At 35.0% G+C, this 24,268-nt stretch overlaps 1 protein-coding gene across 3 annotated transcripts in view; it reads left to right on the forward strand.

Annotated features, from left to right (window-relative positions):
- The window catches only part of LOC143464550 (uncharacterized), a 146,405-nt gene that overhangs the window by 119,270 nt on the left and 2,867 nt on the right, over positions 1 to 24,268 (forward strand). For 2 of the 3 annotated variants that reach the window (XR_013118515.1, XM_076962386.1), the window contains exons 1-11: positions 7,698 to 7,985; positions 8,112 to 8,278; positions 8,409 to 8,534; positions 11,345 to 11,497; positions 12,232 to 12,350; positions 12,421 to 12,617; positions 12,703 to 12,787; positions 12,924 to 12,999; positions 13,139 to 13,199; positions 13,758 to 13,855; positions 23,884 to 24,034. Coding sequence is in view for 2 of the 3 variants with exons in the window: in XM_076962386.1 (XP_076818501.1) it covers positions 7,751 to 7,985; positions 8,112 to 8,278; positions 8,409 to 8,534; positions 11,345 to 11,497; positions 12,232 to 12,350; positions 12,421 to 12,617; positions 12,703 to 12,787; positions 12,924 to 12,999; positions 13,139 to 13,199; positions 13,758 to 13,855; positions 23,884 to 24,034 (1,468 nt within the window). In the remaining variant the exon portion in view is untranslated. Of the gene's footprint in view, positions 1 to 7,697; positions 7,986 to 8,111; positions 8,279 to 8,408; positions 8,535 to 11,344; positions 11,498 to 12,231; positions 12,351 to 12,420; positions 12,618 to 12,702; positions 12,788 to 12,923; positions 13,000 to 13,138; positions 13,200 to 13,757; positions 13,856 to 23,883; positions 24,035 to 24,268 lie in introns of those variants that run through there. The other variant, XM_076962387.1, reaches the window with a different exon arrangement.

Here is a 24,268-nt window from a genome sequence, read left to right on the forward strand (position 1 = left end):
ATGAGCAAAAGAAAAAATGAGTTGCTAGTTGCTTTTACCGTAGTTTATTGTGTAAGACGGTGGTTTAATTATACAATAATACATTATTATAGGCGTTAGGCGCGCGCACATACATTAGGCGCACAATGAATTTATGAGGAAAAAAAGGATTTAAATTGCGCCTTATGGTCCGTAAAATACGGTAGTTCAATCAGAGATCAATTACTTAATTGATATGTTTGTGACACCTGTAAGTATAATCGTTAGTGTTAACACTATTGCTTTTGTTTTTTTTGCAGATTGTGGTGTATAGAAACTTCGAAATTATTTTGCCATCTTGTACTTAAACCTGAGAAAGCAAGCTCAAGGTTGTGTTATTCATTGAAGTTACTGATAAACCAATGTTGATGTAAAAATATGGAATTTAGTAAGAATCCTACTCAATTTTATGTGTCGATAGAAGACAAAACAAAACCTGATTAAGTGCTCACAATGGACAAGAGATATTTCTGGTGGTGAAATCTTCAATGTGTGATCGCATCCTTACACACATGCCTTAAGTACAATAGGCTCGTCAGTCCTGACCACTGCCAAAGGAAACGGTGGGTTAGGTGGACCTCATAAATTGTCAGACGACAAACCAAAAAAATCCTTTCAAATCCGTCGATATGAAAGTGCCTTAATTCCATGCTATGCAAAATGAGCATAAACAAGAGAGAAAGACAACACCTGTTGCAAGTTGAAGTTGAAGTTGAAGTTGTTGCAAGACTTAAAATTACTGTGTTCTCTCTTTTCTGCAATGTAAAGCGGACCTGCTCAGCAAATCGATATTAAATAATAATTTGCGAACCCAACTTCAAATGTCAAACTTCAAAAGCAAGCAGAAAATATAATATTCCCAAACAGAGTTTGCTTTGATGTTTAGTCGCTGCTTGGTAGAGTGACACTTATCAAAAGTTTAGTCATTGCCAAGTTTCCGTGGAAATTTCAAATTTTACCAATTTTATTTCCTGCTACCCTTACCAAGAACTTAACCAGCTAATTTCTAATTTCTTGTGGGGTTCTAGGCGGGAGTGAGTTAAAAAAAACATTAATGTATTCAATTAAAGGTGGTGTTGGTGAGGTGTAATGCTAGCCTGCTGTTCATGACGTAATAAACAATGACTGTGATTGCTTGAATAGCACCCTGCTGTTGGCTGCTGCTGTGTAGTTGACAGACTGCGTGTTGGTGACGCAATGAACAGCAGACTGTGATTGCTAGAGTAGAACTCAACTATTGGTTGCAGCAGCTTGCTGTTTTCCAAAAGCATCCTATGGCCTGCTGCTCGATGACTGGTAGGCTGCTGTTGATCCAATTCAACTGTCGACTGATATTTGGAAACTTGCTATGAATAACTTCGTGTAAACACTCCTTTTAGTACGTTCCCAGGTTGTTTTCCAGCATCTATGCTGATAAGAAGTCTTTATTGCCTGTTTCTTAACCTTAACACTAGTTATTATTTATCTATGTCTCAATGTGTTAGCTTTAGCTATATGTATCCCGCACAGTCAAAACATTGTTTTGCCCGTTGCACCTGCAACAACTCACAGCCTTTTTCTTGTCGAACATTTTAACTGCCATCACTTTCACAATTTATAACCTCGCACTTCTACCAGCGAGCAGAGACCAAGAGATAGTCGACTAAATCACCCAGATAAAGCATCTACACTATGTGTGGCTGACCCTGCACACAATCACAGCAAAACGTGGTGTACAGTTGTACTGTTTGCTGTAGAACTTCTAAAAATTTATCACTTATAGAAACACTTAATTTTACTAAATGCACATTCTTTAGTTTTACAATTATGATCTATACAGAAAGCCAGATGTTTTTGCTACTACCCTGTAAAAATCCGACCAGTTTACAATGTATAGTTTTCGAGTAATTAACGATTGACAACCTGTGTGCAGTGTCAGCCACATATAATTAAAAAAGTAATGTCGTGTACCCGGTTTAGATAGGGTTAACTGAGTCAATGAGCGAAATCAACACACGAGCTGTTTTAGCAAGTGGTGATTGCAACTCATGTATTCGACATCTTATAAGCAGTAGTATTACTTATGTTTTTGGTTTTTTGTAATATTGTCAAAGTGTACAGCACCTATAATAAAAATCTATTCTTGTAAACTGTTTGTTGTAAAATTAAAACTTTCGGCTGACAAAGGTTAAAGTATTCTAACCGCACGCAACAATAGAGTCAGATAATTCAACAGGTAGATTAAGATGAGTTAAGACACCTTGGTAGGTCAAAGTGTTCTTCAGGTATAAACAAACTGTATCATAGGTTTAGTGTAGGGTTGCCATACGTCCGGATTTCCCCGGACATGTCCGGAATTTTAGTGTTCAAACTGCGTCCGGGGGGAAATGCTAAAATATGCTTAAATGTCCCGAATTTTTTTAAATTGTTTGTTGCGTTAGGGGTAATAATTTCATTGTTACGTCATAAACGACAATACAGCGCTCTATTTGGGATACAATGATACATGGATGAGTGGAGCTGGGCTAGTAGCTGAAGGCCTTATATCTTGGTCGATATTGCAAAATTTAGAACATGTCTGAAACGATAAGAGCGTATATTCGCTGAAGAAAATTATAAAGCAGTGAAAGCAGTAGAAAAATAGCGCAACAAGAAGTCTGTTGCAGACCAATTGAGAATACCAAGGAAATTATCGTTTGTTTAATGCTTAATGATTTCGAAGTGGGGCGCGGGTTTTGTTCGCACCGTCAAGGTGGGGCGCCTCTCCATAAGTTTTAGAACCCCTGTTCTAGTTGAAGATGCGAGCCGAATATGTTAAGTGCTAAAATTTAATTTTGTTATTGTTTTACTGTAGAATATGGCTAAGCGAAAATTTAAATTCACAAATGAAATGCAAGCAAAACATCCATGCTTCAGAAAGGGTAGAAATGAATGGAAGCAGAGTGTTTAGTTTGCAAACCGGGAACATACATCTCAGTTTCACTCGAAGGTAGTGGAGATTTAAAATTACATCTCAGTTCTGATAAACATGGCAAAGCAGTAAGAGGAGCTTCAGGATCAACTTAAGTGACAAACTATTTTGCCACAACAGGAAGTAAAGCGGAAGATCAAGTCACCACTGCCGAGGGCACATATGCTTTTCACACAGTTAAGCATCACGAAAGCTTTTTATCAATGGATTGTACGTCATCTTTGCTGAAAAAAACGTTCCCTGATTCTGACTTGGCAAAAAAGTTTTCCTGTGCCCGAACAAAGACGGAAGTTATTGTTACATCTGTACTTGCACCGTATTCGATAGATTCTGCCTTGAAAAGTTTTGAAGAAAATGATATTGCATATTGTGCAGTTGCTACAGACGGCGCAATCACAATGGATCAAAGTTGTTTCCAGTACTTGTGCAGTACTTTGACTGGAAGAATGGTGGTATACAATCTAAACTGATCGAATTTAAGAACAGGCATAATGAGACCGCTGATACAATTGCTGGATATGTAAAAGAAACTTTGGAAAAAAAAGGACTCTCTGAAAAGTGCGTGGCTTTCACAGGGGACAATTGCAATACAATGTTTGGAGGATTGAGGCGTAATGAGCTTGGTAACAATGTGTTTGCGAAGTTAAAGAAAACATTAAGCGCATCGTTAATTGGAGTAGGCTGTCCAGCGCATGTTTTGAACAACTGTATCCATTATGGTGCTGAACGAATGAGCATCGATATTGAAACTATAATCAACAAAATATATCAATATTTTTCCATTTACAAAATCAGAACTGAGAAGCTGAAAGGATACTGTGTATTTGCAGAAGTCGAATACAGAAAACTTCTTTCTCATAGCAAGACTCGCTGGCTCTCTTTATTTCCTGGAATCACAACATTGATAGAAATGTTTTTACCGTTAAGATCCTTCTTTTTGTCACAAGAACATCCACCTACAATCATCAAACAATTCTTTGAGAATGAAATGAGTGAGATATACATGTGGCATCTGCACACACTAATGTCTGTTTTTCACACACATATTCAAACCGTGGAAAGGGCAAGCAACTCTGTTGTAGAAGCGTTGACAAGTTTGGAATCAATTCAAAAACTACTTGAAGAAAGGAAAAATCAAAACTTTATGTCCCTTAAAGTTAAAGAGCTTCTTTCTCAAAAACGCAGAGGGATACGAAATTGAAGGTAAAAACTTCCTTTCCGAAGTTGCAAATCTTTCTGAAAGATGCTTGGAATATTTGAACAAGTGGACGAAACCATTAGAAGAGTTTACTTGTTTCAAGTGGATGTCCTTGAGGGAGACACCAAGTTGGGATGCCGTTGAAGTTTGTCTAAAATATCTGATAAGCAAAGGAATACTTGTGGATGATGCAAAATGTTTTGACCAAGTTTGCAATTTGAAGTCGTTTATGGAATGTTGCATCAGTGATGAAGAATTTACTGCACTGCCAGCACATAAAAAATGGTGCAGGTATTTTCAAAAGTCAAAAAACGCTGAATGTCACTCAGAATTACTAAGGGTTGCCCAGTTTTTCTTTGCTATAGCGCCACACAACGCAAATGTTGAGCGGGTGTTTTCACTGATGCAGAGTCAGTGGGCAAAAGATAGAAATAAGATGACCGTGGAGACAATGAAAGGAATTTTAACACTTCAGTACAACTTCAAAAACATGTCTTGTGGGGAATTTTGTGTGTTTTTGAAGTCCAACAAGACCTTGTTGAAAAAAATCAGATCTTCGGAAAAGTACAATTGGTATGAGGGAGAGTAGAGTATTGTTTATACGTTCATTACTTGTAATTACCTTGGAGCGTATTTTTTAAAAAATTCTATGCTAATTTTCGTTTTCATAAATGTTACTGTTTAGAAGAGAACTTGCATTCGTGTATTGCAATACAACATTTCTTTGCTGTTTGTGTATAGTTTCGTGTTTATCCTTCTTTCATAAAATAGCAATGGCGGTAATGTACTTTGGTAATATTCTAAAGTTGGTCAATGCAACTGAGGTAAATTTGTTATGGATTGCGCATTATCAAATATAATAACCCTAGCCTAGAGATCACCAGAGGTCAAATCAGAGATGGCCCAATAGCCTAGTGAATTCACGACACAATGTTCAAAAATCCACTCCGGTATACAATGGATAGGCAAAGCATTGCTAGTGTGACGTCTTATTGATAGACAATGTGTTCATACCTCATGTTAAAAACCGCTAGTGGGAACTAAAGAGTGTCCAGATTTTAGGCCACGAAAAAATAGTAACCTTAGTTTAGTGGTCGTGTTGTTGTTACCAGCAATTATTAACGTTACTTTTATTGAGCACGTTTTAAACCTTTTTGGCTTTGTCACTTTTCCTGTTCATTGGCGCGTGTTATTAACAACTTGCCTAATTTTTCGTCCCCATCGCGCTTTTGACGAAAAATTAAATGATTGATTGTAAGCTTATTTGTGGCCTGGTTACCACACCGCCTCAGTATATAACTTATTACATATGTTTTGTTGGTGATCATTGTTTATTGCCGTTGTATTTTTTAAACTTATTTACTGTATGTTGGGTTTAGTCGCTGTGCTAAGCATTATTCATCTTTATCGTTTGGTTGCATTGCAATTATTCTTACACGTCTTAAGCCTTAGCGCTTTGCTGCTTTTTCCCCGCTCAATATATCCTTGTGGAGTCGTTATTTGCTATTTCATCGCGCTCTATTTGTTAGAATTTTATTTTTTGTTCCCCCACAGACAATGATGAAAAATAAAAAATACCATACTGCTTCTCTAAATCACCAATCAGTAACTGCGTGACGTCACCAACTGCAGGGTGCTAATCAAAAACAGCATGCTGCTATTGGTGACGTCATGAGAAAATTTTAACATGTGTTCAGTTAAAAACTGCTGTTGCATTTGGGCGTGAGGGGGTCCCTATTTGGTTTTATTTTGTAAGGGTTAGAGGTCGGGAAAGGTTTGAAATGTTTGGTTCTAGTATACAAGTGCACAACCACAGGATGCCTTAGTTTACTGGACCCCAACTTCCCAAATCGTGACGTCATCTTGTTGTGCATTTGTATACTGAACCCATTAATTGCTGCATAAGTTATAACCAAATCATTTTTTGGCTCCAATCAGTCTGAGCTGTGACAAGCAAACTTTCACGACTTATTCCTCAAGTATTGGTGAGCTATTTTTCGCCATTGTCTGTGGGGAACAAGAGGAATGTGGTAATTTAGCGTTCACCATCCTATCCGTTAGATAGCGTGAGGACACCATGTTTATTTTGCCCAAAGATTTATTGTATTGTTTTTGTGTTAATCTCTGTTTGCATTTCGATTCAGTCGTCTTTTAGAATCGGGTGAGGAGGCAAGGCATAGGCCTACAGATGCTCTTTTAAGACGTGTCTCGGCGTCTAGTTACGCCTATGCTTCCATACATGTTATTTGTCAATAAAAAAATATCAAGTTTGCCGCAGTTGTGGATCAGGAATTTCTCAACAACACATATATATAGGCCTAGTGTAATGTTTTCGTTACACTATACTAACCTTTACTTACGATACCGTACTATCCTATAGGCCTAGTCAAATATAACGTAAGTATGCTCATTGCTCATACACAGTCAACGAAGGGAAAAAGTGGCAAAGACTGGAAGGCTTAAAACGTGGAAGATTTTAACTAGGCTATAGCCTATGCTGTGGTGCTATAACGATGAAAGTTTAGCCCGGTCATGAAATCATAGTATGAGTCAAGTCAATTTAAACTGTGACTTTTTAAGTGAGCCTACTTAACTTTGCTGAGGTCACTCTATGCACCGTAGCATTAAACTGGTTAGGCTTTTTCAAATTATCATAATGTCACGGCTGTCTGGGCTAGTACAAATTAGTCTGGTTGATATTTTTAAGCCATCCCGACTTTTCATTTGGCCGTGTATCCAAATCACTTGAAACAAAGCTTTAAATAAAAATAAATGGAGAATAACGACATTAGGTTTTGGCAACAGAACATTCTAAATCAAGAAATATTTAGTTTATCTTGCCAGTTTATCTTTTAACGCCATACAAATCGTTCATAAAATACAGGTATATGTATATATTAATACCATAAAATGAAAACTTTTAAATTCCAAAAAAACAAAAAATACTTCGTTACCAACACACCTCGTCTCATTGTGTTGCACAGTTTGATTACCTCTACAAGTCCATGCACCTGTATGGAAAGCTTGCATTTTGGCACGGGAAGATTTACGTCGAAAAGTTTTGAAAAAAAACTTGGAAGCCATTGGTTTTGCCTTGCTTATCTGCCGTTGTCAAGCTCCAACTTTCCAGAGATTAAGCTAAAGAGAATTCAACTGCAGTTTAAATATTTGTTTGTTTTCTTGTGACACGATTTTATGATGCCACTCCTGAAAAGCCAATGCTGATATTTATGCCAGTGGCGTAACTATATTTGCTTCTTCACCATGTCAGAGATCTCGGTCATATAATACAAACTTTCCATACAGGTTATTTTGTTGCAACAGAATCGCTTCACAGTTTGACAAAATTTGGAGACTGCTGTACTAACTTTTTCATTTCTTGATGTATGATAATTCCCTTTTGGATTGATAGTTGTTGTTTTGTACAATATGTTTGAGCCTTGTTTTATGAACTAAAACAAATCATTGTAATTTCTGCCTTATACAGTAAGACATTAATTCAACTAGTCCAATGTTTTGTCTCTTAGCAAGCATCATATTGTATTTTTAGGAAGTTAGTTGAAAGAAAACTTGATATACTAATCATGCCAGCTAATCGTTATGGTGGTGCACCAGTAGGTTCTGGTCGCTATTTTCAAAATTCAAATGATGGAAGAGGGCGAAACACAGGTGGTGGTGGTGGTGGTGGTGCGGGGTCGAAGCCTCATGTAAAAGAAGAATCATCACCAGCAAAACATGTGTCTTCAGGCCCAGCACAACATAGCAACGCAACTCCAGATAAAACAAAGCATTTATCTGGAAATGACAAGCAAGAACAAGGTTTTCATGTGTTTATACAATGCAAAAGTATTTCGATTTCAAGATGCTAAGTATATGTGTGATCAAATTAGGCAGAGAATGAATGGAACTAAATGTTATATTTTATGTTTATACTTTGTGTTTTAGTGAATAAGATGCCACCAGAACGAAAATTTACCCAGCGAAGTCGATTATTCATTGGAAATCTTCCCCTTGACATGACCGAAGAGGAATTTAAAAAACTATTTACTTCTTATGGTGAAATAGCTGAAACGTTTGTAAATAAAGAAAAAGGTTTCGGATTTGTTAGACTAGTAAGCCGAATCTTCATATATCCATTGAGAGCTAATTTTATTTTTATACCATAGCCAGTTTCTTAGAAGAAATTCATTTATATACCAAATGAATAATCATGACATTTATCATGAACTTGTAAATATGCAGGATACTCGAGCTAATGCTGAGAAGGCAAAATGGGAACTTGACGGGACATTACTAAGAAACCGACAACTGAGAGTTCGCTTTGCCACTCATGGTGCAGCATTGAGTGTTAAAAACCTGTCAGTTCATGTGAGTATACTGTATAAAGAAACAAGTGTTTGGTTATGTTTTACTTTTTTGTTGATAAGGTTTTGAGTAGAGTTGTACCGGGTCGAAACCGAAGCCAAGTACCTTCCCGGGTTTTACGATGATTTGTACTACTCGTATTCAGCGGGTATTTCATCATTGATACCAAGTCTCTTAGTTACCAATGTTTCAGTCTAATTATTTCCAGTTAATTCTGGATTATTCTAGTTTTAACCAAACATTGACATATAAACGTAGTTGTGGTGTAGATAAAATTCCGCTAACGCAGTGAGAAGTGGTAAACTCTTGCAGAAATAATAATTGAAAAGAACAAGACACCCTTGACGTGCTCGCACATATAATAAATGAATATGCTAGTTGAGGCGGTATTTTCACCTGTGCACATTCTACTCAAACCTGGTTGTTTATGCATTAGTTATATTAGCGGGAAACAACCTATTATTACATCAAATGCATTGTGCTATAGTCTAATTATAGAGTAGATTAATTTTTTCGGTTAGTTCCAGTCAGCATGCAATGTTAGTTGTGCTTGTTACACTGTTACTTTCTAGAGGTAAACTTATAGTGAAGTGGCTATGTCTGGTAAGTTTTCACCGGTTTGGTCGTATTTTATGGTCTGTGCAACTGACAGCTCAGCGTATAACACAATGTATTTGTGAAATAATTGCTGTAGATTTTTATCTACTGGCAATTGTTGAAAACGTGGGATTTTGCCGTTTGGTAACTGAACTAAGACCCAGATTCGATGTGCCTTCTAGAAAGCATATTACAAAAGAGTTCATATCTAAAATTTACAACTAGGTTAAAGAAAGTTTTGCTAAAGGTTATGAGCACTACCACTGGAAGTGTGTGTGCCACAACAGACATTTTGACTAGCCTGCAAAATATTGCATAAACAAGTATAATTGCGCATTTTATTTCATGGTTAAAAGGTGATTTGGAACAAATCTCATACATTTTTGCTTACAAGGAGCTAGAAGCCACGGCTGATACTATTCTTGAAGAATTACGCTATCACGAAAGTGAATAGAATATGAAGTTTGACTATGTAGTATCGGACAATGCTGCAAATGTGGTGAAAGCTTTGCGTGATGGAAAATTCAAGGGTATAAGGTGCTTTGCTCAGACAGTCAATTTAATAGTGCAGCATGCACTCACACTCAGCAAGAGCCAATGCTCAAAACTTGATACTGTGGTAGTTACTCGAAAAATTTTGGCTCACTTTCATCATTTTTCCATGAAAAATTGGTGGCACACCAGTCAGAATGAAGTCTGCCAAATCAAAAGCTAATCCACGATGTTTCAACACATTGGAATTATATGTTTGCCATGCTGGAAGGAATTAGTAGAATAAAAATCGGCAGTTAACTTCATGTATGTTACATACGGGGAACAGGTGAATTTAACCTTTAACCAGTGGGAACTTGCAGAATCATTAGTAAAAGTTCTGAAGATTTTTGATTTGGCTACTGCTGAAGAAAGCAGTGATAAAGCGATCATTGCACACATCCTGCCAATTACAGCGAACCTTCTGAAGAAGATCAATCAATTTGTTTATAGCAATAATAATATTGATTTATACGGAATAGGAGCGATGTTGCAAGACCTCAAGATGCAATTTGAACGGCATTTTTCGAAACCCATGCCCCCTAGTATCTCAGTCAAATGATCCCTGTTTTTAGTAATAAAATAATATATATGTCAGACTTGTGCTATTGCTGCCATACTTGATCCTTGCATTAAAAGGTCGTGGAAGTCAGACAGCAACGAATTGCATTCTTTCTTACAGAAAATTGAATATGCTGCTTTACATTTACCAAACAATCATCCAGATAGCCATAAAGAAGATATCAGGGCATCACCTTCATCAGATAAAAATGTACATACCAGTATTACAATTGACGATCTTGAAGCATTAACGTCATGTGAACAACCGGATTTCCATGCCGTACTTGAATCACAATGCATCAAAACATTCTTATTGCAGTACATCTCGACACCTTGTGTTTAGTCATCCAAATGCCCTCAGCAGTATTGGACGAAGTATCGAACTGAGTGTCCTCCATTGTTTTGGTCAGTAATTTCTTTTCTGTCATGTCACCCCACAAGCGTAACATCAAAACCTCTCTTCAGTACGTCAGGAGTGTCTAAGGATATAGCAATATAAAACTGTATTATATTGCTGCCGATTCTTTGCAGCTTGAACTGATTTTCTGTTTTGGTGCAGCACAATGTTATCAAATGCTGTTACATGGTATTTTTAAGTTTAAGCCGCCTTTGCTCAGGTTGTAGATTCATTATTACATTCCAACTGTGCTGTTGATTATTTAGCATGATTATTAGATTAAAGTTTAAAGAATTTGCATTTAGAATTGGCAAAGTTTCAGTCTTTAATATAGTTAAAGGCAGGTACCGCTTAATGTTGCTGCTCAATAACTGCATTCAGTATACATATGATGCATTGTATTACGCATGATGAATATTAAACCTCCACGTGTAAGCACGCGAACGCATCCTGTGACATCATCACGAGTGCTTGAATTCGTGCGAGTTTTGTTAGCTTTTACCCAGCCTCGGGAGCCTGGGTAATTACGTATTTGTGCCATCCCTAGTTTTGAGAAGTATTGTGTGTAATAATTTTCCTGTTTGTTTAAAATCACGTTAATAGATCAGTTCCTGATGTACAACAACATTTTGACTAGTTGAACAAAGTTGCAAACAATTTTTTACTGCATGTGGTTCAACATAAATGTTGATAAACATGGTGATTTAAAATTTGTGCTTTAAAATAGGTTTCTAATGAACTACTTGAGGAGGCATTTTCTCAGTTTGGTCAAGTAGAGCGAGCGGTTGTTATAGTCGATGACAGAGGTCGTTCAACTGAGCGAGGAATTGTTGAGTTTGCAAGAAAATCTTCTGCCACAAAAGCACTTCAGCAAATAAGGGTTTGTTTTTGAATTGTGTGTTTGATGTTATTAACTACAGTAGGAAGCTTGACAGTTAGGATTATTTGGTAAGTGATAAATCCCTAGACAGAAAACATAGAAAATACCTCTTATGTGTGCCAACTACTCAGTCTTATGCAAATTTGGGAGATTTTTTGTTGACTTGCAAAAACTGGAATAAATATCGCATGATTTTATGAAAAAATATGTGTACATAAGAATTGTTACTTATATAGTAGAATCCACTTGATATGACCACCTGCTTTGGTACAGTCCGGAATTTTGCCATTTAAAATTCTCCGTTTCTTATGACCCAGATATTATGACCACTTCCATTATTTTCAATTTTTTTTCTCAATTAATGTGTTAACTATGCAAAGTGACAATGAACATTGTGCCACGTGTATTCTCAATTTACCTACCGACATTCACTTTAATGTTACTGCATAATGTTAATAGAAGAAATGGCAATTTTGATGTTATGTATCATTTTGTGCGTAATTATCTCGATCCTGGTGTAGCAGTAGTAGCAGTTTTGGTTATTGTGACCATTCGGATATTATGACTAAAATGGTCTGGTCCCAAAGTTGCCTGAAATCAACATCAATGAAATAGTGATTTTAAACATTTAAACATTTAGATTAATTATATAATGAATAAAACGGTCATCACACTCTTCATGCACATTACACATCTTTAGTTGCGCTATGGTTGAAATTCCCTTGTATTTGTAGGAAGGATGTTTTTTGCTAACAACATCACCACGTGCCGTTGCTGCTACTCCTCTCGAGCAAGAAGATAGTGAAGATGGTCTGCCTGAAAAAAACATCCAGCGAGGTCCACCTTATCACCAGTGAGTGGATAGTATGGTCCACTTGAATGTATGATCTACAGAACAAAATTTGACTCATTTATATTTTTAGGGAACGTGAGGCACCTCCGCGATTTGCACAGCCAGGTACATTCGAAGAAGAGTTTGCTCGGAGGTGGAAGGCGCTGGATGATCTCGAGAAACAACAACGTGAGCAGTTGGAGAAAAACATGCATGATGCTAAGGAAAAGCTTGAAGGGGAAATGGAAAATGCAATTCATGAACATAGAAATAGATTGATGAAGGAAGGTATATAAAACAACTTCTTGCTTCTTGGCACAGAGGGTTTTGGCTTTCCATATATCACTAAACTTCCCGTAAATATATTCCAAAGATTTGATAAGAAGACAAGAAGAATTGCAGCGTTTGGAGGAGGCGAGAAAGCGTGAATTGGACCGTAGGCAACATCTTGAATTGGCGTGAGTGTTTAGACTGCTGTCGTTTTTATCGGAATGTACGATTTGCTTCTACCTCAATTTGTTATGCATGTCTGTGTTGTTTAAAATGCTTACTGCAAAGGCTTGCTAAGATTTTTTCTCATTGCTTTCAATATAGGAGGGAAGAAGCTCGAACGAAGGAACTGGATGATATGCAGCGTAGACAAGATTTACTTCGTGCTCAGATTGACGGAGTAAGTTTTTAATGTGTACTCAACATGTTTGTATTTGATTTTTGACCATTTTCTTCTTTAATATGCAATGGTTGTTTTTTCCCAAAAACGTTTTTCATAATAAAATAGTTATGTTTCTATATTGCACTCTTTACTTTAGAATTACAGACCAGATCCTCATGGTTTAGGACTTGGCAGGGCTTTACCAAGACATGGTCAAGGTGAGATAAGATACTCATTAGTTTTTTTGTTAAATACGTTTTGTTTTATTTGTAAATGTACTTCATATCAAGCTGCATTGTGTGCACTTTGCAATATGACAAACCTGTCTTTGCCTATTTATTGAGTTAGAAGTTCTATTTCATGAGCCTTTGTTATGTGCTTCTTGCTTTATTTTTGGTATAGGTAAGACTGTATCTGGATTGTTTGTGCTTGTATATTGAATATCAGAAACCAGCAGTGATAGCAAGTTTATTGCGTGGAGGAAATATCGGATAAAGTGTTTTGTTGCTAAAACGTTCATGTTGTGCACAGTAAAATATATTGGAAGTAGTATTGATCACCTAGCTATAATATGATCTGATAAATAATGATAAACATTTATATATAGATATATATGTATAATTGTTATCGAAGAATACTATAAAGGGATTGGACATTATACTTCATAAATAATAATTTGGCTAAATCTAAACGTAGACGTTCATTTTCAACTTCAGAGTCATTGAAAATTTGCCACTTGTTGTTTGTAATGTTTGTATCATTTCCAAAACTAATAGGTTTTGAGCGTTCTGTTAGTCCCAGGACTCAGGGGCTATTTCAAGATGTTTTAGCGCAAGAAATGATGGCAGGGCAAGGTGGCCTAGGCCCTGCACCGGTAAGTTTGTTTTACTTTCTACATGTTTGGTATAAAATCAGAAATCGTATAAAACACACCAACTTTCCTTAACTTTTAGCCTGGTTGCAACATTTCAAAACATAAGTAAGCTATTCGTTTGTAAACAATTATTGGATTTAATAAGGTATTAGTTTATGTTTTATACAATTTGGAAGGTTGATTTTATAAAAAGTGGATACTTTGTTGCTTGCCTTTGGTTTCTGGTTGAAAACTAGCAGAACAGAATTGTAAATTTACGTCCATCAAGAGCATCAAATGTAGTACATTTTGTTCGTGTATGAAATGTTAATACCATTAGCCAAAAAGTACACATTTCTTTTGTAGGTTCAGACTGATAACAATTAATTAACATAGTTTACATTGTTTGGATTAGATAGTATATTAGAAAAATATATATACTGTACATCTATTAAAAATTCGTAGCGACAATGCTTTTCTAGTATTTGAGATTCCATCAAAGTGAACTGCCAGATGAATAGCTATGTACCAGTATTGAACAAACTGCTTAAATAGCATTTTGCTTGATTTTTATTTGAGATAAAGTAAACCAGCAATGCATCAAATTGGTCATCAGCTGTACTCGTGTTATTAAAAGATGTTGCTTGGTTAAAATTTCCCTCGAGGCAGCTGTAGCAGTTGCATGGAGCTTTTGAGATAGGATATTGGGCATTAAATTGATTGATTACATGCTGTTGTATTTTTCGAAATGTTAATGCAAGATAGAGTAAATTACAAACATGTCAAGTAGAACATATTCTGTTAACTTTTTTGTATTGGTGGAAGGTGTTGTTACTAATCTAAAGTTTTGTTAAGGCAGCTGCTGAAGGTGTATCGAGTTTCACTTTGTGGATAGAACTTTGAGTATTAAATTGATTGTTACATGCTGCCAAAGTTTATTAGCCGCCGCTAATATTCTTGTTTTCAATAAATTTATGCATCTTCAAATCAATGGCGGCTACTATTTTCAGAATAAATTTATTTGATCAGTAGTCAGTACTGTATTTACAGCAATTACTGAGCTGCTAATGCTTTTAATTAAGGGTATTTAGGGAAAGTCTTTCCCATTGTTGTTTTGTCGATAGGACAACGTTTTCACATATTACACATGGTATTGATATATTGTCCATGATTTTAAGTTGTAGTAGATAAGACACACGATAACGCATTCACATCATTTCCTAACACTGATTTTCAAAGCACTCCACAGTTCCATGTCGAAAATATCGCACAACGACAATGTGCTGTTTGATTAATACGTGTGAGGTGCTTTTAGTACGTTTATTTTTTCTACTTCATTTCGTTTGGCTTATAATCTGGGCACCCTCCTAACAAGGACACTTTATAATTAAGTAAACGCGGTAGGCTTATTATCTATTGGCTATACTTATATGGACTGATGTAATTTCACAGACTCAACGGCAGATAATACTGTCCTCAATTTTTAAATTTTGTTACTTTGTTTTGATTTAGTATAATAAGTAGGTTTGTATGCAACAAAGCCACTGAAGTAGTAGCTTTTTAGTTAGATTTCTGTATTTGTAGGAAATAAAACCTTGTGGGAAAGCACTTCTCTAATATGTAAACTATTTACAATTCTATATTTTTGAGTTCCTACTGGATACTAACTCAATTACACATGATAATGTAAATTATGAAGTAATTCATGTCATTTGTCCATCGTTTTTCATTGTTGGTTAACCTCAACTTGTATATTTGTTGGTACAATATTTAGTGGTCAGTATGACAAGTAGGCCGCTGTGAAATTCCTGATTTAGACAGTTGATGGAGCATTGCTAATGTGTTTATTGTCATATAAAGTTTGTTTACCATGAATACATAAATTGTTTCTCTAATTGTATAAATTTATTGTAAATATAGTAAGGTATATATAACACATAAATACATAATATTGAGTTGAAGTTGACTCGTTCATCAAACTGGTCCTAAAAAATATGTCCTAGAAAAACGCTTTGATGCAGACAAATCAGTTATACCAGTGATTCTCAAACTTTTCAAAAATTTTGTGTAAAAATCCCCTCGCAAATTTTCCATGACTCGCGGTCTACCACCAATTTATGCAGATTTGCACAAAAACTTTATTACCGTATTCATTCATTCATGTATTACATGCAATCAGTAATTCACACATCAATGAGATGGTTGCACCTGCTTGGCTGTTACCAGTTTTTCTATGTTCGGTTCCGTTTTGCACAAAGCGACCCTCATATCATGAATCACATCCAACCTGTTTCAGGGTTTTAGTTTGATAGCGAGTTATACCAAGGTCGGGATTGCATAAATCAAAGATATTTAATTGGTCTCTTAACTTCAGTACATTACATCATAACATAACTTTGATTTGATTTAAAGCATAATTAGCTTAGTTGGTATTGTATGCCTATGCAAACATGACCATGCAGAAAGTTGAACGCTGTAAACCCTGTTGATGTAAGTTTGAAAACATTACAGATGTATTTTGCCTGAAAGGGATTTTGTATAGGTACGATTGATTCTTTGAAAAAAGATAGTTGCAGGTATTGGTCAAGGAGGATGTAAACTTGTGAATGTATTATCTCTTGACTCCTGTCACAGATGAATGCTATAGCTTATGAATGATCTTGACAGACAGTAGCTATGAAAATGGCAGAGCTATTTTTATTTACAACATTATTTTATGTAGATGAAAATATTGTAATAAATTTTTGTCTTGATTAACTTAAAGACAAGGCTCTGAGTTTTTAATTCTAAAATAACTTACAGCAGACCTCGCATATAACGGATGCGTATATAACAGATATTGTAACTGCCTAAAATTGGATGAAAATACTGATCAACTTTCCTATTCTTTTTAATGTTTAGAACGGATCTTCCCGTCCTTTAGATATATATAAATAAATATAACAATCAACAACGTAAAATGCCTCATGTAAAACATGTCTGTCAATTTTGAAATTTTCTTGTTAGGTTACACTCAGGCCCTAGGGTAGTCTACTTATAACCTCAGCCTATAATAAAATCCTTATGTTTGTTTATGATTAAGTTACTATAATAAAAAGGTTGTAATGCCATGTTTCAAATTAATTCGGTTCTTTTCGTTTATTTTTTGGTTTTCTTCAGAACTTCTGCCACAGTATGACCAATAACGTTGCTTGACTGTGTGTTAGTTGCTTAACCAGTCACAAAACCAGATGCGAAAATCAAAACATGTTTATTTCAGCATGATCGCTTGAAATGCGTTGATGCATGGCAATCATTTTCAGTGTACAGACATAACCACTATGCAAACTATTGCGTGTCGTCGCAAATGAATTTTTTTGTGCGAATCTTATCCAGTGTTCAGGCACCTTTATATATGCGGGGTCTAATGTATGTATATTTCATATCATACTTTGTTTGATAATTATGTTGAACTTTTAAAGCAATAAACAATTATATACAAACATTAACGTAATTGAAGACATTAATTTCATGGTGATGTGATTTCTAGTCTCGCTTTGATCAAAATCGTGCTATGATGCGTGGTGGTAGCGGTGACCCATTGGGTCAGCAAGGAATGGGAGGTGTAAATAGGGGTTTTGGTCCCCCTTCTGCAGGACAGCGTCGCAGTTTCGGTGAGATGGATTATGAATATCAAAAAAGAAGAAGATATTAGACTTTTTAGTAAATGATACGAACAGTTGACATCTTAAGGTCAAAAGAATCGGTTTCGTGAACTGCCAAAAACTACACTTGGTAAAAGCATTACCTGACAGTAAAACTGGTGTAACAGTTAAAAGATCAGTGTAATTTATACATTATGACTGTTCTTGTCAACTTTACCACTTGATGGAAGTTAAACTTGAACAGTGGAGGCACAACGTGTTATGTATATAGCAAACATGGATGTATGTTATATGATATTGCAATCATCTGCCCATACTTTGAATAAATTAGGTGTGTTTCTACTTTCGATGTGTTTCAGTTCTGGTATTGTACTGCTGTACACTGCTAATTTGTTGTTATAAGCAGGAGTAGCTTGTAAATAGCAAAATTTTTGTGACTTTTGTCTGTATTACCGGTAGTCCTGTATTTTGCTGTTACTCTGTAAGTCGAATGAAATGTATAATATCGCTTTTTTCCATTTAGAATATTTTTATCAAACCGGGACATTGCTTACATATGCGACATGCTTGAAATAAATAAAATGACAAGGCTTTTTTATCACGTGAGCTGCAGCTGATTATCATGCTTTTACAACTCGTTAATATTTGTTAGCAGTTTATAATTGTACTGAGGGATATTATACTCATCTGATGTTTGGAATCTAAATGCTTAGTTTAGACAATCAACAAAATAACATGGCTTGAGATGCACACTCTGGAGTAAGGGTTCTTGAAAACAAAGTATCAAAAGATCTGGTTCTATTTTCCCATTTTTTTCCGATTTTTAGGAACTAGTTTTCCTTTTTGTAAGTAATTATTTTGATCAGTCAGCAGTCCTTTTCGTAGTTTTTACATGCATAACTTACAGTTGATTGTACATACCAGTACATGGTTCTTAAAGGTGCATTACTACTGTCACACATTAGAAATGTGGACGTGAAGCACTAATGTATTTTAACATGTGATTTAGATCTTTACTTCTTTGAGTTTAAAACTATTGCAGTTATACACTCAGTTAACTGTTTTGGAAAGGAAATTTACCTACAAAACCTACAAAGTTACTAAAATTATTATTAAAAGGCCATCTCTTCGGACACCTGAAGAAACAAGCTTGTGCTTGCGAAAGCTTGTGTAGAAGAATCAAAGATAAAGTTAACCGTGCCACGTTATATCTTGTTTTTTATATTATATACTACAAATTATTGACGGAATTACAGCCTTTAGCAAATAACTCGGGTCAGGAAAGATTGGGTTTAAGTGCAGTGAATGTTATTAGAATACTTGCAATGTGTTCTAAATGTATCATATGTACTAAAATTCCCAAGATTTTACCTGTAGTATTTTTAAGAAAATAAGTTGTGTATACCATCTACCTGAAATTTTACATGCTTGTTTTTTTACAGATTGGGGTATTGCTTACTTTCATTGTTAATGAACCAATAAACCTTTTCCACTTTCCACAAAAAGCTTGTTGGTCTATTCTATGCCATCAAGATTTTGCTAAATTAGTTGGAGTTGTTACAGACGTAAACTGTCTTGGGAAAGTACCCAGGAAAGGTCACTAGTTTAAGATAACATACAGTCTAACACATACAGTTGTTTCACTTCATCATTGCATGTATTTGAGATACAGTACAACAAAATAGAACATAAATTTTTCAATTTTTTTTAAAGATACCTTTCTTGGGTCTTATATACTAATGCACAACCAGATGACGTCACAATTTGAATAGCTGTGGTCTAGTATATAAAGGCATTCTGTGGTTGTGCACTTGTATACTAGACTCCATTTCAAACAAAGTAGTAGTAACAAAAAATTCAGTACAGTAAGTTATAAATCATACCATAAAAATCAGCTTTCAAATTTTGCTATGTCCAGTAAATGTGTAGTCTAGCGGTAGGGCAGCAGGTCGATGTTTGAAAGATGCTAGGTTTGAACTGCTAGGTTTGAAAGATGCTTACTATGAACTCAAGACTTTTTCTTGGAATGGCACTTACAGATATACCTGAAGGTGGACATAATGAATGGCTACACTCAACTTTAGCCACTTAACCCAAATCTACACCAGCTGGCTTAAGGCTTTGTATGAAATTTTGAGATCAGGGTAGGCTATGCTTTAGCAGTCTGCAATTTTCAGGCGCAGTTACACCTATTGTCTGCTTAACTTAACATGCTAAAACTATCAAGTGTGTAAAAAATATGAAGATAATTCAGCAAAATTTGGTTATTGGATCAACCAGAAAGTTGTTGTTTCAGAAACTTATTGCTAAAGTCTATACTTGCGCGAGTAACTTTTTATTTACTTTGGAACAATTAGTTATTTTTTTAAGTATAAGTTTTATTTCTTTGTACCACCTACCAAATATGGAATTTTTGTTTAACATGTTCCATTTTGCGTATTCATCATTGATCAAGAACACTGGTGGCTTATAAGTTGGGCATTGTAGTGGTCAAGTTTATGCATGTGATGTCAAAAAAAGTTTGGTGTGTAAAAACTTCAGCTGTTTTAATCTCAAAGTCAGTTGTACAAAACAGTTACACATTACGTGAGACAATAACGAAACAGTTTCTTGGAAAATGTAGCCATCTTTTGCAGCCTGCATGGTTCTAGCAACTTGGCATTATACTATGTAATTACACATTATACTATATGACTATACTGTAGTGGCGTTTACTTATTTGTAAGCATTGTAAGGAGTCATTGGTTCATCAAGTAACAATTTATAAAGGATTCTTGTTGGCGGTTTGCACTACACTATCTTATAGCTTTAACATTCATTTTGAAAGAAATAAATGCAACAGTATTTTATTTGAGTTTCCTAAAGACTCTAAGTTTGCTATCCTAGTGTCCTCTTTTCTCGATTGCTCGTTGAAATGTTTTGCCACCAGTTACGGGAAACATTGGATGATTTGAGGTTATTGTTAATGTTAACATACCCCTCAGCATGTAAAATACAATGAAATAATGATATATAACAAGAAGTGGGAAATTGAATTATTCAAACATGACATTGGTACAATTGAAACTAGTATACGAAGGAGTTGGAAACATAGTACAGTAGTTTTTCTATGACAAAGGATGCTCTTGTGATGTATAACTTCTTTAATATATCAAAGAGTCATACATATGAAGAGCATCCTTTGTTATTGAAATTATAACTAGTGGCAGGTATTGTTCAAAAGCAAGTGTGCCTTTTCATCCTGCAGCAGTTTACATTTCAAACCTCTACTGGGCTAAGCTTGGTTTTGTATGGTAAGTTGTTTGTCATCACTCCTCAAAGCCGTAACATGTGTTTGAACCTTAGTTGCTATATTTCTTAAATGTGCATATTTTAAATCTGTGCCTTTATGTTGCAGCACATTTTGCATCATATTTTGCATTAAGTGAAATTACAAATGGAACAAAACCTTAAACAAATCATGATTTCAGCCTTTATGAATTGTTTTTGAACTAAAATACCATTATTTTGGCAAAACTGGTTGTTTTCTTGTCAGCAAACTTGTACTAGTAGGACTTTTAAGATTTCATATGGTTTGACTTGATGAAATATGGTAGCATTTTTCTACATCCCCAGCATATAGAATTACTCTTTAATATTGATTGAAATACAGATCTCAAGAATATTCTCTAAGTATGTGGGAGTCATTTGTCTGAGTTTTGTGCTTGGTATAGTATGCCATTACAATGACTGTTTTTAGACTTAACTTTGCAGCAGAAGTAAAAAACTACAAGTACATCATCATCATCATCTTCGTTTAATTTATATTGGTTTATTTTAACGATGGTTTAAGCATTTACTGTTGTTGCATCAGTGATTTGAGTCAGAAGAATGGGGAGGATTCGTATCGCATTGGCCTTTCAGTATTTATTTTCTGTGTTGGGAGTATCTTGTAGAAAACTGCTGTTGCAGAAGAACTATATTTTGTACCATGATTTAGTGCATGTTTTCATTAAAGATGGTCGGTTAAAACCTTTCAGCTATATTCTTTCTAATATTCTATATACGATGAAGCCTTCATATGAATATAAAGAGTTTGCAGCAGATGGTAAGATGTACCAGGTAAGATGTATGATACTAAATGTATTTTATTTAAACTCAAGGTTTAAAATTAAAAAATTTAAATCATCCAAGTAGTTGTGCTGGGATTATTTGCCAGATGTTTTTTCGTACTAGTTATATACATTAACCAACCTTTGCAATGGCCTAGTTAGATTAGCACTTTCCTTGTATGCACTTGGTCTGGAGTTCGACTCCCGGCCAGGTCATGCCAAGACTTACAATATATACTTGCTGTCTTTAGTCTAGTGCCTGGCATACAGTTGGACCATGATGTCAACCACACTAAGTTACCAACTACTTGTAGCTGTGTGGCTTCAAGGCTATTGAAACAGATATTTTCACTGCTTTGATTTTGAATCAAGGATAAGATCATATGTGTTTTGTTATGCAAACACATACTATCATATCATGTATCATACTACGTTAATCGACTATTAGTTATGTTATCAACATCTTGAAGATGCAAGGCGAATAGTGTGGAAGTCGTGTGGTTATCATTACCAATAGCGCGTAATACGCCCACTTGCCATAGTGTATGGTGTCTGAATATTACCATTAGCACCGACAGTTTGTTGTAATATTCCAGCACGTTGATTCTCCTTGAAAAGTAAAACAGAGTTGATATTTATTGTGATTTTGGAGAAGTAGGTGTTTCTAAAGTTTGGTTGGTTTTGATCCTTCAGGTGTTGAGCACAATAAATTTCACTGTGCTGTTGTTAGTACTACGTTAGGGTGGTGGAAAATGGAAAGCCTAATTGTTATGCAAGACTACATACACCAAAAAGTGCCTGTACTGACAAGATTATTTTGTCAGCCTTTCGCATCACTGAATTTTGAATCACTTTAGCTAAGCAGTGTAATTTGTAGCCGGAAACTAAACATCAAGAAGGATAACTTGTGAGACGTTTTTATGAAAATAATATTCAACATCATGATTTGCATGTAAACCTAAGCATTTTGTGCTGTTGAAGCAAGTTTTTTTTATTCAACTTTTGAGTGTTTAGGGTTGGTTGTTGCTACCTGGTGTTGATCTTGAGATTTTTAACAACCCAAAAGCTTAGAAGATTAAAGATTTTGTTTGAACTATTTTGCTTCATGTTGTTGTATATTTGTTTGATAAGGTGAGAAATTTTATTGATTGCGATTGTTTTATCTATTTTTCACCATTGATTGATTTCACCAAACCTAAAAACATGGTTATGTCTTGGTTCGATATTAAACAAACCAAAGAAATAAAACACGAAATACAAATTGGGATATTTATGAACAATAAACTAATAGAATTAAAATTTCTGCAAGAGATTGTTGACGCTTGCTTGAACTAGAATGGAAAATATTGCTGTGCACATGGAAGAGAATTGGTAATAGATAACGCAAAGAGAATATATAGAAATATTACCAGCTAAGTAATAGCATCTGGAGAGTGAAGTTGGGCTTTTGAAGAAGTTATCTGAGAGATAAACTTTTGAAGACTACCAACATCTTTTCTTAAATGATATTGCATAAAGTGTTAATGCCCAAAATCTTACAAAAAATGAAAAAGTTAATGTTAAAAGAAAATATATATTTTAAACTATTTAGTTTACAATGTAAGCATACATAATATGCATAAGCACGTGCTGTAGGTATTCATAAGATAATTATGGTTGAAGTACTGAGAAAATTGCTTCTATGATTTATGTTGTTCCTGTTGTCTTTTGGAAGAATTATAAAATAGTAGTGGCAGTTTATTTCTTTCGCTTTAGTGCTTTGCTAGCAATAGAACAGTACATTTTTGTACTAATTGAGTGAAAGTTGTTATTGATTAAAAAAGATTGTGAAAATGTGTGAAAAAAGATACTTAAAAGTTTTCTGCGTAAATAAGGTGGTCTCCACTGATAGAAGATCATTTATTAATCTTGTCTTGAACTCGCTCTGTGCGTGCGTCTTTTTAGTGGAAGGCGTAGACATGGTCTTTTTACCAAACCGATAACAAATTGCTTGCATAGCATTTGCTCATGACAATAAACAAAAATGCAATATTATGAATGAGATTTTGTATATTATAAGAGTATCTGTTCATGTTTATGGATCTGTGCTGTAATAGATTGGCTGTGTAAAGTTGGTTCGTACTGGTTTAAACCAATTGTTTCTGTTATGTTTTAAATTAAATCAAGGTGTAGTACAGTACTTCACTTTTAAATGGTTTGGCTACTATGGAATGATTATATGGTACTTATATTTAGCCAGATTAACTTTACATCTTGGTTTTGTAGTATAAGTTATATTTGTATTTTTAAATTATGGGTTTTTTGATGAGTTTAGAAAAATGTGACGAAGAAAAAAGTGTATCATAACACGTTAAGCAACATCAAAAAGAAGTTGGGTTGTGTTGACAAAAATCTATGTGCAACTGATCAAGTTTTCTACAGTGTAATTCTTCAAGATGATTCACCATGTCAATGTGAGAAGGAAGGTTGGTGTTTACTAACTCTTACAACCAAGTCAAAATAATTGTCTTGGTTTTAGTCTTGCATTTTTGATAAGCATCTTGTTTTATGTTTGCACAAAATTTAAGGCAATGGCCTAAAAGAGTCAATAAAGCTGATTGTGGCTGAGCCATGTTAACTCAGTAAATAATAAAATATAAGGTAACACTTACACGAGCTTTCACAAGAATAAACTTGCTTCATCAGGTGTTTTTTAAGAG

The sequence above is a fragment of the Clavelina lepadiformis genome, chromosome 7 (genome assembly GCF_947623445.1).
Source record: "Clavelina lepadiformis chromosome 7, kaClaLepa1.1, whole genome shotgun sequence".
Lineage (NCBI taxonomy): Eukaryota > Metazoa > Chordata > Ascidiacea > Aplousobranchia > Clavelinidae > Clavelina > Clavelina lepadiformis.